This window comes from Cydia splendana, chromosome 14 (assembly GCF_910591565.1).
Source record: "Cydia splendana chromosome 14, ilCydSple1.2, whole genome shotgun sequence".
In the NCBI taxonomy this organism is placed as follows: Eukaryota; Metazoa; Arthropoda; class Insecta; order Lepidoptera; family Tortricidae; genus Cydia; species Cydia splendana.
Window position 1 is genome coordinate 5,963,958 of NC_085973.1, and position 17,595 is coordinate 5,981,552.

Here is a 17,595-nt window from a genome sequence, read left to right on the forward strand (position 1 = left end):
ACTGTCAGATGGAAAAATACTTAAATAAAAATAAGTGACATTAATACGCCATCTCTAAAACGGATTACAAGACGTAATTATATATTGTTTGCATTTATATTACAATATGACTTAAATTATTATGGGGAATTAAACTGCTCGAGTGATTTGATAAACTAAGTGTGATATAATCAACGCGCCACCACATTGTTTTAGTTTAGCCGGAAATGAAATTGTTTACTTCTCAGTGCCTGTGTTCATAACTATATTATTTGAAGCATTTTTAGTACTTCGATGCGTATACTATACTTAAATAACAGAAATAACGCTTTACATATTACGAAACTTGTTAATTATGATGTATAAATATGGTTTAAGGCTGAGAAATATTGCAGTCACAAAGTAGTTGCAATGTTTCGACTTTGTGTCGACTCTGTGTTGACACATGATACGCGCTGTCAAAAGTAATAACAAAGTTACTGGTACGTTACTGGATTTGCAAAATGGCTCCTTGTGTTGATTTGTTTTCAGATATTCTCAAAGTGTAAAAATGCCGTGGTCAGAGATAGGCATTAATCGATTAACTGTTTATTCGACTAATTAATGGAATAAAAAAAGTTAATTCTCAAATTTTAATCGCGATTAGTTTAGTCGACCTAACATAGATTGAAATTGAATTAATCTGAATATTAATCGAATAAATTATCGATTAAATCTCGATTGAAAGTTGACAGGGGGCCATTTTTGTACGTAAAAATAATAGAAATGTCTTGCATGCAGAGATGGTAGCAAAACACTTTGTCATAAAAGTCGAGATGGGTGTCGATATATAGGTTTTAGGGAGTGCCGATTTCGAAAATAATGACCATTTTGGAATCCGGAATGGCGGCCATGCACTGTGTCATAAAAGTCGTCATGGATGTCGTTTTATACGTTTTAGGGGGCCTCAATTTTGAAAATGATTACCATTTTGGAATCCAAAATGGCGGCCATGCACTATGCCATAAAAGTCGTCATGGGTGTCGTTTTATAGGTTTTAGGGGCGCAGATTTCGAAAATGATAACCATTTTGGATTCCAAGATGGCGGCCATGCACTATGTCATAAAAGTCGTCATGGATGTCGTTTTATAGGTTTTAGGGGGCCCCGATTTAGAAAATGATGACCATTTTGAAATCCAAAATGGCGACCATGCACTATGTCATAAAAGTCGTCATGGGTGTCGTTTTATAGGTTTTGGGGGGCGCAGATTTAGAAAATGATAACCATTTTGGATTCCAAAATGGCGGCCATGCACTATGTCATAAAAGTCGTCATGGGTGTCGTTTTATAGGTTTTAGGGGGCGCAGATTTCGAAAATGATGACCATTTTGGAATCCAAAATGGCGGCCATGCACTATGTCATAAAAGTCGTCATGGGTGTCGTTTTATAAGTTTTGGGGGGCGCAGATTTCGAAAATGATAACATTTTCAATTTAAAAATGGCGGCAATGCACTATGTCATAAAAGTCGTCATGGATATCGTTTTATAGGTTTTAGGGGGCGCAGATTTCGAAAATGATGACTATTTTGGATTCCAAGATGGCGGCCATGCACTATGTCATAAAAGTCGTCATGGATGTCGTTATATAGGTTTTAGGGGGCGCAGATTTCGAAAATGATGACTATTTTGGATTCCACTTCTATGACAAAATAATCATCGAATCATCATCGATCAAATGATCATCGTTTTCGAATTCTGCACTCCCTAAAACCTATAAATCGACATCCGTGACGACGCAAGTTATCTTTATTTTCAGATCTAACAAATTGCTACAGAATACAAAGGACAAAAAAGAAGCGAGGAGGTAATGAAACAAGCAAAAATACAGATGATTCCTCGACGCAATTGGGTGATTCTTAAATTGTGTCCAGATTTTTTTTGTCATAAAAGTTTATATTTTTCACATATTACTCTCACAAGTTCCGTGACATTTCGACCTTGTAATATTTTAAGTAAATGTTTTTGTTTATCTATGAGGATCTCACTAGAATAGTATAATCAAGGTATGTTTATATTTGATGAATGAAATAGTAACGCAAAAAAAAAAAATATTTGTGTCTTATATTCCTGCCGAAGACTTTTATTTTACCTTTTCCTTCTACACAAGTTTGGCCAAGTAATAAGAATTTAGGGCTCTCAATTTTATTTTGACTTCTACAACAGTAAAGCTACGAGGCCATGTTTGGTATCGTTTTCGTATAAATTCGCAGTACCAAATTTAGTTAAGGTATCACATTGACACCATTCCGAAGTAAAAACATATAAACTTATTAAAATACTTTCTTTTAAACTCCTCTTCACGCTTAAACTGCTGAACAGTTTTAATTTAAATTTGGTACACATATATTTTGAGTCCCGAGACAGGATATAATAAGTTATCTCAAAAATCATCCTTTAAAGGTGTGAAATGAGGTGTAGGGGGGAATTCAGAATTGACTTCTTGAAGTTAATACTGTTTAAGTTTAGGTTTGAAGTCATGTTTTTTCATCATTTTTAACTAAATCAAAGATGTAGACCATCCCAAATTTCATATAAATCGGTTCAGCGGTTATTGATTTCCCGTACAAATTTCCACGCCACTTTTCACACCTTCAAAAGATGATTTTGGTTATAAGATCTATCCCATGTCCTGTTCCGGGACGCAAACTATTTCTATACCAAATTTCAACGAAATCGGTTCAGCGGTTAAGCGTCAAGAAGAGTTTCAAAAAAACCGGCCAAGTGCGAGTCGGACTCGCGTATTAAGGGTTCCGTACATTAAGTCCGACTCGCGCTTGACTGCACATTTCTAATAGGTTTTCCTGTCATCTATAGGTAAAGAACTATTTTGTGTATTCAGACGGACATACATACAGACGCACGAGTGATCCTATAAGGGTTCCGTTTTTTCCTTTTGAGGTACGGAACCCTAAAAAGATTTTATTTTATTTTGTGGAATGGTGTCAATGTGATACCTTAAATGGATTCAGCACCCCAGATTTATACGAAAACGATACCAAACACGGCCTAGCACCTTCACTGATATAGATATATCAAGATAAAATTGAGAGCCCTAAATAAACTTTCAAGAGCGGATATCTCAAAAACTATTCAACATATCGAAAAAATTGACTGAATAAACTTGTAACAAATTAAATTAACTTTCATTTTGTATAAGTGGCCATGTCGCTGAGATGCATAGTTTCCGAGATATAATCGAAAAACCGGAAAATGGGACCTTCAAAGCCCCCTCTCGCCCCCCCGCTCAAGGGCTACGGCCGGGGACTTTTGATATGTTCACCTCCTAACTTGTCAAACCGAGTTACGGAGTCAAAAATTGTGTTCCGAGCATTTCCCTCTACAACTTTTGGAGCATTCGTTGCCTGACCTAAGTAGCTTATTACATTTCTTTAAAAACTTTTCTGTAAAAGGTTGACGGGTGTTGGCTGTTTATATGGTTTCGGTCGATTATTATCATTTGCATTGCCCATGATGACTTACTAGAATTACGAGCACACGAGACACTAATAGTAGTTTGACAAACCTTGGTTTTCAAGAGGTATTTTATATTGACATTTGCTGTCACAAATTTGCTGTCAGATTTAGTCGCAAACCGCACGCAAAGTGCACACAAATGTGTCGACACCTTGTTACGGAAAAGTGTAGACACGGCGACGACACTTTGTTTCGAAACAATTCTAGACACATTGTGTGGACTCTGTTACGACACATCTGACATTTAGTTACCACTTTGTGATTCTGCGACTGGAATGGTTATATGGGTTGTTCGAGCTACTGAGGTGAAAAACATATTATTTACAATAATATCGTCTCGATCTTTATAGTAATAAAAATCCTTTTAAAAGCAAGTTATTTTGATTTAACACTGAGAAATAAGATATTGACTAAACTTGCGCGTGAATTTATGTATCTAAGTAAACTTAAAGCTGAAAATGCTCTTTTTGTCCATATAAAAGACATTTTGACGACGAACATTGCTTCGTTTAAGAACAAAATAATTCATTTCAAACGATGCGAATGCTCGTCAATTTAATGGCTCCTCTACACGATGGGCCAACGCCGGCCACTCCAAGGGACGCAGCAATGCGGTAGAATCAGATAGCAATATCACTTGCTCCCTCTAACGCATAAATGCGTCCCTTGGAGTGGCCGGCGTTGGCCCATCGTGTAGAAGAGCCATAACATAGGTATTGAATGACAAGTGACGTTCGTCTTCAACACAGTAGCTGTTGACAAGTGTTAACTGCACGATTCTTTTCATTTCTTGGACACACTCATTTGCTTCAGGTATTGTTTATTATGGTAATGCTTACGTCTGCGCCGTTTGAATATTGAGTAGTAATAAAGTTACAGAGGAGTAATAAATATAGTGGTAGTGATGACTTCGCCGTATTACTACTCTGATGGTGAAGTTGTTCTAAACTCATGGATTCACCCTTAATATTAAACTCACAAATCGTAAACCACAAGGTACACCGACGGCCAGTTTAGAATGTTGCTGTTAGTAATTGATAACATCTTTAAGGAATCTTAAACTGATATCAAATGCTCTGCATTAGGCCTTATTATTCTTGTGTCGCAAATCTTCCATTCACCTCTTTAAGCCCTAATGCGTACCTACTATACATATACGACATGAGATCATAACCCTGTAAATTTGGAATTGCAATTTTTGCAAGGACAGCAAGGCAAGGGCATGCCGTGACGAACTCGAGACAGCTTACATATCTAGTCCAGTCATGACTTCCTTAGATTTATCTCTCTTCGGAGACCTTCATCTGCAGTCTAGATCACGAGAATAAAAGTGTAGATTCTTGGGATTTATTTGAGCATAAGAGGAAACAGTAAAATAATAGCATTATTATACGCTATTATACACGGTGTAACATGAGGAAACCGAATAATTTTAACAGCGTATTTCTGATCATATTTAGAGACAAAAATGTCCTATAAACTTTTTTGAAATTCGCCTAGTTTCAGACATAATATTAATTAAAAAAAAAAACAAGTTTTTATTGTTACATAGTGTAAAAGGCCTTTTTGATGGTGATGTTGCTGCTATGGGACGTAGTCTAAATATCCTTATTGATAGATGTCAAAAAGTGACAAGTAACACTTTGCAAAAAGTAGGTTTTACGAAAAAAAAATGTAAAAATCAATTTTAAGTGACAAGTTTACCAATAATATTTATTTTTTATGTACCTACAAATACATCAAAAAATTGAAAAAACAAAACAAAAAAAATATATTTATTTGGCGAAATTTACTTAAACTCATAATTTTTTTTCCTTTTTTTGACCTCAGAAATGCGTGGTTAAAATTATTCGGTTTCCTCATGTTACACCGTGTATAGGTACATAAATTGTGACCAACCCGTTTGTCAGTTCTATTGCTTCGATTTAGGATGAAATCTTTATTTATTACATGACAATTACATACATAGTATAAACATTAATTTCACTTAAGAACTAAGAATTCTAAAACTATAAATTACAACTAAAGTGTATTTACTTACTAAACCTAAACTAACCCATAAAAACTTATAAAAATTTAGGATTTACCTACGCTACTACGCATTCACAAGTACCAGAGTGCCACTCCGCGACTAAATTAGGCTAATTCATGTTTTTTCGCATTTCACTTAGCCAATATTATTGGTCGAATATACATAATTACGTACGAGTAAGAACATTTCTCATTCGGCATTATAGAGACTACAAACAAAATTGATTTATACTAGTTTACAAGATGGAGCGGCTACGTAACTAATCGTCTCACTTTACAAGCGACTACATAGTGTCGTAAACCGCACGTCGATTCTGATTAATCATTTCGTGATGGTTTTAATCTTATTATGATAAGACCTTGACACGACTCACAGTGAATCTCACGCGCACCAACAAGCGCGAGCAAAGTGTCTAATGATTCGACTTCCAATACATTTTGCTGAAATAATCAGAACCCCTATTCGACAAGCGACGTTTGACGTATCGTGTTGATCTCCCGTTGATGTGGGAAAAATCATAAGCTGTCGAATACGTACAATGTCAAAAATTTACAATACACAGTTAGGTGACAATCAAACCCAATCGAACCACCCCGAGTTCAGAGTTGAGTTTTGGTTGTACCAAATAATATTACCGAATCGAACTTGATAGAATCAACATGCAATAAAATCAACTGTTGATTTGACGTGGATGCGAAATCTGAGAGTTGTACATGTCGAATTTGGCCCAAGATCAACCCCGTAACTTGTTATTTCAGAATCGGCCCCTCGCTAATTACCGCGCCCGCGTCTGCGCAGCCTCGCTCGCGTTCATGATCATTACCAAGGCCCATAGTTCGACGATCGCCTTTCGCCGTCGGTTCATTATGTTCATTTATTTTTTATCAATGAGTCATTGATATTTACGTTTTTTATTGTGATGTTTATTTTTGATGCCATTTTTTATGCGATTACATTATTTCTAGTTCCCGATGTACACTTCGTTCCGTGATTAGCGCAAATTGTTTATTGACGTGACATGACGTGACCGTAACTTTTAACTTTGACGGTTATAAGCGATCGAGAAGGCGTGGTGATTTGCGAGTTGAATTTCTAAAACTGTGGAGATAAATACTTCCTGTCTTTTGGGGTTTTAACTCAAACAACATGTCCTTCTTATGAAAAGTTCACGTTGGTCGCGATTGACCCATTTTCATCCCCGAATGAAGCGACTCTGTCGATGGCATTAACACGAGGAAATAAGATTGACAGTTGTTTTAATTGACGCTATCCATTGATCGATTCGCTATGTAATTGACAATCGCTTCTTATTGTTTCGCTCTGTTAACTTCGATTTGGCAGAAAACAAAAACTTTAGACATATTTGTCGGAATTCTAAAAATCAATCGAATTAGTCAATATTGTATAAATTGATTATATTTTATGAAAAACCTGGCAGCTTTAAACTATCAAATGACGCAACATTTTAATTTTAATTTATTATAAGTTATTAGTTTTATTACATACCTAACCGATTAGTGGTTACTGCCTACAAAAAACTTTACAATAAAATTGATATGAGTACGAGTATTACGAATTTAATAACTGTGCAATTTAAATGTGAACTATAATTTTAATTATAATAAAACTCCGAAAAAAAAATTGATAACTTTTCAGGGAGTAAGGCTGTATAATGTAAAATAGAACATACATAATGCATACATATAGTAATGTAATAATACCTACTACCTAACTAACTTTTGGAAAAATCGAGACGATTACTGCATATTTAATTTAGGTAAACAAAATGATCTTTATATTCTTGGGGTTGTGGAGTATGTGCAAAAAGATATAAATGTATATTTGAAAAGCTTTTTTTAAAGTGAACACATCTTTGTGTACAAACATATGGCGATCTGAAACAACTTCTCCCACTAATATGTAGTTAAATATTTATCTGTGACACATCACTCTTCGTTTTTTTATATATTAATCTAGTTCCCTAATAACTAATAAAAGTATCCTTAGATAATACCGAGAGCTCAAGGTCTTTTATACACAAATGGGTCTGTGCCACAATTGCTTATAAATACAATTGGCATTTGTAAAACTGGTTCTTACTTGTACCTACCTACTTACTTCCTGCATTCGAAGCTGCATTACGTGTATGCAACTGCCTTGTTCTCATATTTTTTGTTTTAGACATTTCTTTAGTTATTTTAAGTGCCTACAACTATACAGGGTCATTTTTGGACCGTTAGCCATATTGTGCGTGGTGATTAGGTAGGTCATACGGAACAACTTTTTCTATGGGACCAACCCCGAAATCCCAAAGAAAAATTTGGCCTTCCCATAGAAAACTTCGACATCTACTCGACCGAAATCTATGAAACGGCCAAAAAAACTTTGTGATTTCGGAGTTGGTCCCATAGAAAAAGTTGTTCAGTATTGGCCTACCCTGGGCCTACCTACTGTATATATATGGTGCCGTGCTAAATTCGAATACCTACTAAAAGTGCCTGACAGCAGCGTCCACCTGGCGGCTGCGGTGCACATAAGTAATCTGTCAACTGACAAATAACTAGGACGGTTATGGCTATGAAATGAAAATGGATATATTTATTTCAGACACCAGGTATCCATAATGTTTGTTATACTTATTGTTGTTTTTTAATTTGGCATATAATTAAACGGCTTAAAATAACGCAAGATCTAAATCCTAATGTTCATGTTAGGTACAGTTATCATTTTATGCTACATAAAATGCAAGTGATCAAAGCTATCATTGTCAAATATTTAGGAACATAAAGTGAACTAGATACTTAAACTGAACCAAATAAAAATTCTAACCCATTGTAATACCTATGAATCCTATGATATACAGGTTTGGTAGGTTACCTTCCTGTTGCACATTGTACAAGTTACATTGTTAAAGTATTTAATCATCACATCCTTATCTAGAGCATACAACAACTACAAATACAACTTCACATCCTTCCTGGCATAGTAATACTAATTGCAGCTATAATTTAATGGCAATATAAGTTATATAAGGCAACATATTATTTCTGGAATACGTAACCTTACCATAAATATAGGCGTTCGAAATAACTTCCGTACCTATGCCACTACTGCCGCGCCATACTTACCATCTAGACACGACAATAACTTTTTACAGTACATATGGTGCTACTTTACCGCCCTAGGGCGGGATTAAGGAGAATACGTGCCTATGTCAAAAATTTAAAGGGCCATATGTACTGTAAAACGTTGCATTACGCGTGCGAAAAGGTAATTCGCAACTCGTGTCGATTTAAAACACTCCCTTCGGTCGTGTTTAATTTATTTTTTAATTTCCTACTTTTCGCACTTGTATCGTAATGTACTAATTATATTTGATTTTAGAGATGTCCAATGATAATAAAATATCACTTGAACGTAATACTTCATTGTTCAGAAAATTTATGGCAATTCGACGATTGAAACAATACGAATAGAATGGTTACATTCATACTATGGTTATTACAATGTATTTTTCCATGTTATACTTTTGTAAAAATAAGTAGTTAGCGCATTTATGTATTAACCTATATTTAATTATAATAAAACTATGTACCTATGTTAGATCCTGATACTCCGTTTATAACTTGGCAGAACACATAGGTACAATGTTGACCCAAAATAGGTATACCCGAAACATTTACTGACTTCTCGGATTCTTTAAAACCAAGATAGGTACCAATACTTTTTAGTACCAAGTTACGATACAAGTGCGAAAAGTATCTTAACTTCGGTTGTGTTTCAATTTATCGCCACTCGTTGCGAATTTCCTTTTCGCACGTGTATTTCGCACGTGCACGTGCATTGTCCTTAATCCCGCCCTAGGGCGGTAAAGTGCACCATATTATGCACTGTAAAAATAATAGCGTGGTCACGCGATTCACAATACATGCTAATTGTCGCCCACTATAAACAAGCAAATACCGATTATGCCCGAGTCGTGACGAAAAAGGTATAAATCAAGTCATTCCGATTCAAATCCACTATTTATGCAGCCGGGTATGAATTGTCGTGTTCTAATGATGTATGTAGGATAGTGTTTGAGACATTGATTTATTTTGTTTAGTATAAGAAACAATTCGTTGTTAACTCAGTGATGCAAAGAAGATAGAATTAATGAAATAAAACTATTAAAACGGATTATATCGCGTATATTGAATTCCTACATCCCGACGTTTCGAACCCTTTACTGCGTTTGTGGTCAAAGGGTGAATGAGGAAAATCGGCACTGTGCAAAAACTATAATGAACCATCATAAACTATTCATTTTAAGGCCAGTTCTTCATACATGTTGGTTCGAAACGTAGGATTTCGTCAGTTTAAAATGGTTAATAATAAAATATGTATTATAACACCTATAGAAAAAATATATCACCTATACTATATTTCCTGAATGCTTTCGACTTGCAAAAACATGCTTGACAAAATAATACTTCAATAACCCTGTGCAAGACTGCACAACCTTTTATAATATATAATTTTATCTTTTTTTACATATTTTGTTTATGGTTTTTGCTACTATTTGTCTATTTAAAATTACATTTTGTTTTCTAAAACCTACTCAAAAAAATAAAAACATACTCGTACAAATGTGATTTGCTGTAACTCACCGAGAGACTACAAAAAATACAAATCAACATGTCAAGCACTCGTTTTTGCTAGAAATAAGTTCAAGGTAGGTGTATATAGAATATTAAAATTCAAAAACATCTATTACAGCATTTAACTGTCAGGTCAATGGGTCTATTAATAAAGCTAATATTATTATGCAAATTATATAGTTTTTACCATGGTTTTTACTACACCATAGATAAGTAATCAAACTAGATTGGGCATTAAGACCCAGGAACTGTGGAAACAAAAACAAAAACGTTTTGGTCGTAAAAAGCTAAAGTTAAACGGCCCTAGTAAAAACTGTGGCTAGTCCGCTGCATAGTAATTTAATGCAAATCGTTACACGATTCGACACGGAGATAAATTAATTGATATAACAATTGCCGATAATAATCCACTACAATGTTTACTGCAACTTGTAGGTTGCAGAAAATGTGAACAGATTGAAAATCCATGGCTAAATCACTAAGAAATAGCTAAAGTTTTAAAAGAATCGAAAAAGCACTCGGAAATTTCACCAAATATAGTAAACAGATAGGAAAAGGAAAGGACGGAAAGGGAAGTTCACTGTAAATTTCAAAATGTATGGCTTTGTCGAATTCCTTTCAAAATACGTACCTACCATTTTTGAGAGCACCGGCTACGATTCCATTTGGAAAATTCAACAATTTTGGTAACCGTTGGGGTTACTACTACTAGTATATTATTCTGTCTTGAATTTTCCTTTTTACGATTAATTTTTGCCCTTTAACCCTGATAATTTAAAAATCATTTTAAGCCGTAACTGGCTTAGCTTTAGAGCTGCAATGTATTCCCCTAAACTTAACACTTAGTGCACATTTTTAAACTGAGTGATCTATCTGAATATTAAGATACTTTTGTTGTAGGTACTAAGTAGGTATAGCTTTTGTCAAATGCCCTTGAAGGCGGTTGAACCGGACAAACGGTAAAGGGCGGAATGTGACAGCTTTTAACCTCATTTCAGAACCAATCGCCTTTCAGGCGAGCTTTAAAATTCAATTATCGGCAGCTGGTCTCTTATTATGCTAATGCCATGAATTAATAGAGTCATTTTGAATAACCTTTAAATTAAAATATAATTTAAAATTTAGGGTAGGTATACTTAATCAATTTGTAGTAAATATATGCTTTCATAATTTATAATACCTATAACTATGCAATGCACAGTTTGGGTCTAATATGCACTTTTGGCAACAAAACGGGAGCTACATATTTTGATGACGTCTTTACGCGGGAATATACCTACGCCTCTGTCCCACTGCCACTTTCTGCCGACAGTTTTGACGTTGCAGTCCCATAACATGCCCCATAAAGAGGTAGTTTTAATTAGTCCTATTTCACATACAAATTATATATGATAGGATCAACGTCGTTTATATCGTGTAGTTTAAATATTTATAAGGTTTGTCAACATAAGTCAGTTTATCCGAGTTGTCGATAGAGTAATAGATTGCCTGTCGGTTTTGCTGAGACTATGCAGGCAATGTCAAGACTCCGATTAAGGTAAGAATGACAAGACCGTTTATGCAATTAACTTTTAATTGTATGTGTCATACACTTAATTATCGCTGTTCAATCATAAGGAACATACTTTTAAATGCTATTTTAAGAGGCACACGATCCTAGCCGCCACCATACAATCCAAGTTACTCTCTTAACCCTTATCTTGGCATTGTAACACCCGTGATACATGGAACTTTAAAAAATCTAGCAGGTTCACTTTATTACCTAACAAAATAATTCTGCCATCAATATGTCGAGCTACCCTCCTTTCTTATAGAAAAAAATAATGGACACAAGTAGTAGTAGTAAACTCTTTATTGTACAAAAAGACATATTAAAAATAACATACAATTAGTAAGAAGTACAAAGGCGAACTTATCCCTTTGAGGGATCTCTTCCAGTTAACTTTTGAGTAGATGAGAGGAGAAAGTGAAAAGAGGGTGACAAATGCAGCAAAATGTACAACAAGGTACCAGAAAGATAAAGGATATAAATACATACAAAATTAATTAGTAATAATCAACATGGCACCACGGAAACAACAGATTTCGGTTCGCACTGGAAATTTTGCATTTATTTCTTAGATTAGTATATATTTTTCCATAATTTACATTTTGATGCATTTACTATCTGTTAGTGCATAAATATTTACAATGCGTTCGAATTTAAAAACATTTAATACACAGAACCTTACATGAAACTGTTATGTATTATATTTGATACGTTGCCAAGAACTCAGAAATGTACATATCGAAAGGATTGTATTACATTTAATACATTGCCAAGTTGTCGTTAAAATAGTTTTACCTGTTTTTTTAATTTTATTATATTTGTGGGGTTACAAAACATGTTTCAAGTATTTATTATTAGTTGTCGTATTATTTAGTTATTGAACTTTGAATTTTTTAAAGTACTAGATGTTATTTAACTGTATATTCGTACGCTGTAGCATTATTGCTACGCCGTAGCCCGTAGCACGGAAAAATATGTGTATGGCAAAAAATGCCCCCAAAGTATTTGTCTACTTTTCATAATTTATTCAACTTTTTGCTGACGACTTTTTTTAAACTTTACGGGATCAAATTTTCCGCCCATGTGATCAGGTATTCGTAGATATAATTTATTTTTACAGGTGTAATAGTCATCTGATGCTTTAGATTGCGTTTAATTAGCAATAAATGATAATTTCTGTTGCATTACATGTTTTATTTTTATTAAAATCCACATTTTTCTTCTAAAAAGTAGATAACTATTTTGTCGAGGGATTGGCATTGTATCAAATATGATACATATGATTTTCCGAAACTGGAAAATCCTGGATTTTTCCCCTTATTTTTTAATAGTCTAGTATGCTCAATAGGTGACGAAAAACTAAAAAAATGTTTATATTTAAGATATTTTGAGCCTTGCCAAGATAAGGGTTAATTTTAAACGACGTACTGATAACATAAAATTTGTCATGAACATAAAGCCATAAACCTAATTACCCTACTTTCTGTTTATGTCGCAGTCGAGTAAAATGTTGATATTGGGGTAGAACGTGTACAAATGTATAGACAAAAGTGGAATTCATATTCCTCCAAGGTTCCTATTAAGATAATATCCCCTGAAAGGGTATAAGAACTAAATCTGGATTAAGCAATTATTTTCTATAACAAGATGTATTTTTTTCGCAAAGATATATAGGACTTTTTTGTGTAAAATTTAATAAGCTTTAATGTTGCCTTACACCATATTTTCATAGAGAACGTAGATTTAGAGTAAAACGCAAATTTCTCCAGGATGGTAGACATTTTCCAAGATGGTTGCGATTCCTCGAGGTCCCCAAATGTCAAATAGTGTGGACATGAAAAAGAGACCTTTAATTAACATACTTTACCAAATTTCAGGACTCTTCTAGAGATTTCGAGGTTAGACCTAATCCGATAATGCTACTACCTAACAAATTTCAAAAATATAGCCCATCTTAAGAAATCATGAACTTTGGCATGAATATAAACGTTACTCTTTTTATGCAAATATTTTATTGTTTGTTTGTTAAGAAAAAAAATAGAAGAGGAAGCAATTAGAGGAAGCAACTTGGTTAGATCTCCCAAATTTTTGGGCTGCAAGACTTGCAATTTGATGGGATTCGATTTTCCGTTTTCACTTTAGGTAATCATTTCGCTCCTAATTTATTTGTACTTGCAGCTCGCGGACGAGCTCCCGGCGCAGCTGTCGGAGCTGTCCCTGCGCCCGCGCATCGCGCCGGAGATGCCGCCCAAACTCGCCTACACGCTGCGGAAACTCACCACAGATGACACGGAGCTGACACTCGCCTTCCTGAGACGGTAAGCCTATCTTCCCTAGGGCTTAGTCCTAAATTGTGATCATTTGACAAGCGTTTATAGAATTTATCAATCAAAACTAAAATAATACTGGGCGCCTATAGCCAAGATAGCCCAAAATATTCTAAGTTGTTAGTAGATCTGTACTTTTTCTTCTATTACGTAATTTTATTTTATTTTCTTATGTACTTGTATTGAATATGTGGCAATAAACAATTCTTATTCAAGATGACAAGAGTTCATTTACAAATCCTGATCGAAATTAATTAATTGGAATGAGAAATCCGAACAAAAAGCATGTTTGTCAGTTAGAACGAACTTTCAATTTTTAGGGTGAAAACTTGCCATATTAATTTTAATTTTAATTTCCAGACTTTTTCAACTTCTTGGAAACTTTCTGCAACTTGCACTTGCACAATGTATACCTGTAATTATGCGGAGTATTTTTGCCATAATTTTTTTTCGTGTAAACGCTGCGTCAATTAAATATATACAGCACGATCGTTTAGTTCATAGTCAGCTCTTGATATTTCGACTAGTCCGTAGTGATTAGAGGTCGTAGAAGGCTCTTTTATCTGAGGTTAAGAGCCAACAGGAGTGGTCATTCCTCCATACAAACGTAGTCCTCGTTTTCCTCCGTGGTTTTTGAAGCTAGAGCAATGATTTTTTCAACACAGATTAATATTGTCAATATCTGTGTCGGACCGTTTTGCTTTTTTTGATATTTTTGTTTTTTAAGGCGCTAGAGCCCTTCAAAAACGGCCAAAATGGCCTAATAGACTATGCCGCAATGAGAGGCGTGGTATTCAAAACTGATATCAATTAGCCAAAAAAGCAAAACGGTCCGACACAGATAATTTCATAATCATTTAGATTTCCAAATTTGGTTACGATTGGTTAAGTTTTCGGGGAGGAAAAAGAGGACTACGAAACCTCGATTTTTGTCATTTTTACGCAGGATTTTTCGCCTCAGCTGCAGTTGTCCCTATCGCACTAATTTTAGGGGCGGAGTCAAGTTTCTAAATACGTACACAGCCAGAAAAGTGATGGGCAATAGTCGACATTTAATGTCGATAATCTAGTGATGTAAGAAGTTATCGATAAACCGTCTTGTGTGAAAATGTCTAGATCCTAAGATACAAGGGGTTTTGGGTTGAGAGTAGGGAACACATTTTTGTAGTTATGATATACAATCTATTATGAACTTTTTGATTCTAATATTTCAAATTAGAAATTAAAATCAAAAATATTTTATTGCATGGTTAAAATGGGTTAACAAAATTTTTAGGTACCTACAGGCACGCTTCGTAATTGTCGAGCAATTTAGGGTCCTAGCTGAATTGGTTGTTCCATACTTACTCGTGCTCTATGGAATGTCCAATTTAGCTAGAACCCTAAATGGCTCAACAATCACGGAGCGTGACAGTACAAATGATTCATGTTCTGTATATCCTGCATCCTGCCCTACAATGGCGTTAATATTTGGTTGTCATGTCTATACTTCGTTTTTAAGCATTATTGAAAAAAAAAATAGTAAATACTAATATTAACCACTAAGTACATAACTATTACAAAAAAAGCAAAATAATTATACGATTGCATGCTTAAAAAAGACTCTAATGCTAAACAAACGAAGAATAAGAACTAACAGCGATAAGACCGCCTGTTGCTACCTTTATCTACATTGTAAATCGGTTTTAGGGTTCCGTACCCAAAGGGTAAAACACGGGACCCTATTACTAAGATTCCGCTGTCCGTCCGTCCGTCTGTCACCAGGCTGTATCTCACGAACCGTGATAGCTAGACAGTTGAAATCTTCACAGATGATTTATTTCTGTTGCCGCTATAACAACAAATACTAAAAACAGGATAAAATAAAAATTTTAGTGAGGCCTCCCATACAACAAACGTGATTTTTGACCGAAGTTAAGCAACGTCGGGCGGGGTCAGTACTTGGATGGGTGACCGTTTTTATAAATAATGGTACGGAACCCTTCGTGTGCGAGTCCGACTTGCACTTCGCCGGTTTTTTTTAAATTTGTTTTTATGTTTGTGGTGTAATAAAGAATATTTTAGAGTCAGACCAAGAAAAGTCTACAGCAATTTTGATAGCACACGCAGTGCAAGTGTTATTTATATGTCATAATTTCATAGAAGCGACGTTTGAAATAATACTTGCACTGCGTGTTCTATCAAAATCGCTATAGATTTTTCTTGGCCTAACTCTACTTTAAATTACAAAGTAAGGCCTAAATTATAAAATAAGGCCCATCAATGTTTTTTTTTTGTGTTTATTAAACTTGATATTTTGTCTATAGTATTAGCGGACATGGCCTCAAAATTTAAACCCGCTTAAGAATCGGGCCTTATTTCGTGCATTATATACAATACTACCCATTTTTGTGTAGTCATTATTTATACTATAGAAGCATTGTTTGAGTAGCCAATTATTTAAACAGTATTTTTTTAAAGGGCAACGGTGGCAATATTTTAAGGTCTGGATAATAAGATACAGATCTTAATAAGGATATCAATGTAAGTGAATGTTACCATGACTACCAAACAAACAAATGTGATAGAATTTGCCAGCTGGCATTGTAACATTCAGACAGTTACCTATGTACCTAATCTGAAATATGAATAAATTAGTAATATTTTAAACAGGAAAGTAAACCGAATTTTGGCCTTTTGCTGGACACAATCACAATAGTAATTTGTTTTACAAGAGGGCAAAGTTTATCGCCACCGGTTGATGCATTTGCAGCACCAATGGTAGAAAATGCAAGCTCATCATCAACTGCATAATCGACGTTTGATATGACTATTGAATTCGTTTTTTTGCATTAAGGTAACAGATTTTGACATGTCTTATTAAAAATTACCATTGAAAAATAAGTCATAGCAAATATGTTAGAATTATAAATCATATTAATCATATTAATGAGCAAGAGCACCCTAAACCGGCGAGCGTGTATGAGGAATTTTATGAATGTGAAGGAAGCGAAAGTGGTATGTCAGGATCGTAGCAAGTGGAAATCCGTGGTCTCTGCCTACCCCTCCGGGAAATAGGCGTGATTGTATGTATGTATGTATGTATGTATTAATCATATACTTTTTTATATTCTTTTGCTTTCATAAGTAATATAAACTAATTTTTGAAAGCGTTTTTCAATAATTATTAATAAAAAGACACGTCATGATTGTTTACCTTCTTTCTAATGCTAAAAAATAACGAACTATAATAACCGGGCCTTATTTGGTACAGAACCTTGATTTGATAGGTACATCGGATATTCTGGGCCCCTGAGTTTGTTACGTAAAGGACAAAATGGTGACATGTGGTTAGAGCTGATACTGTTAAACTAGTGGTTCTGTGCGCTAAGTATAAAAAATAAGCTTCAGCGAACTCATTAAGCCTAGAAAAAACCCTACACCCTACTGCCACTTAAGTCAGTCTTGAGTCTTTGAATCAATTTCCGTAGTAGTACTACTACTACTAAGGTACTAGGAGGTAATAAGGCCTATAGTAGGTATAATAAGGCCTACCTGAAAAATAATATTCTT

The 17,595-nt window shown here is 34.7% G+C and overlaps 1 protein-coding gene across 1 annotated transcript in view; it reads left to right on the top strand.

Moving 5' to 3' along the window:
• The window catches only part of LOC134797116 (arylalkylamine N-acetyltransferase 1-like), a 42,830-nt gene that overhangs the window by 12,203 nt on the left and 13,032 nt on the right, over nucleotides 1-17,595 (top strand). The window contains exon 2 of the mRNA XM_063769352.1: nucleotides 13,895-14,034. Within this exon, the coding sequence (XP_063625422.1) occupies nucleotides 13,895-14,034 (140 nt within the window). The remainder of the gene's footprint in view (nucleotides 1-13,894; nucleotides 14,035-17,595) is intronic.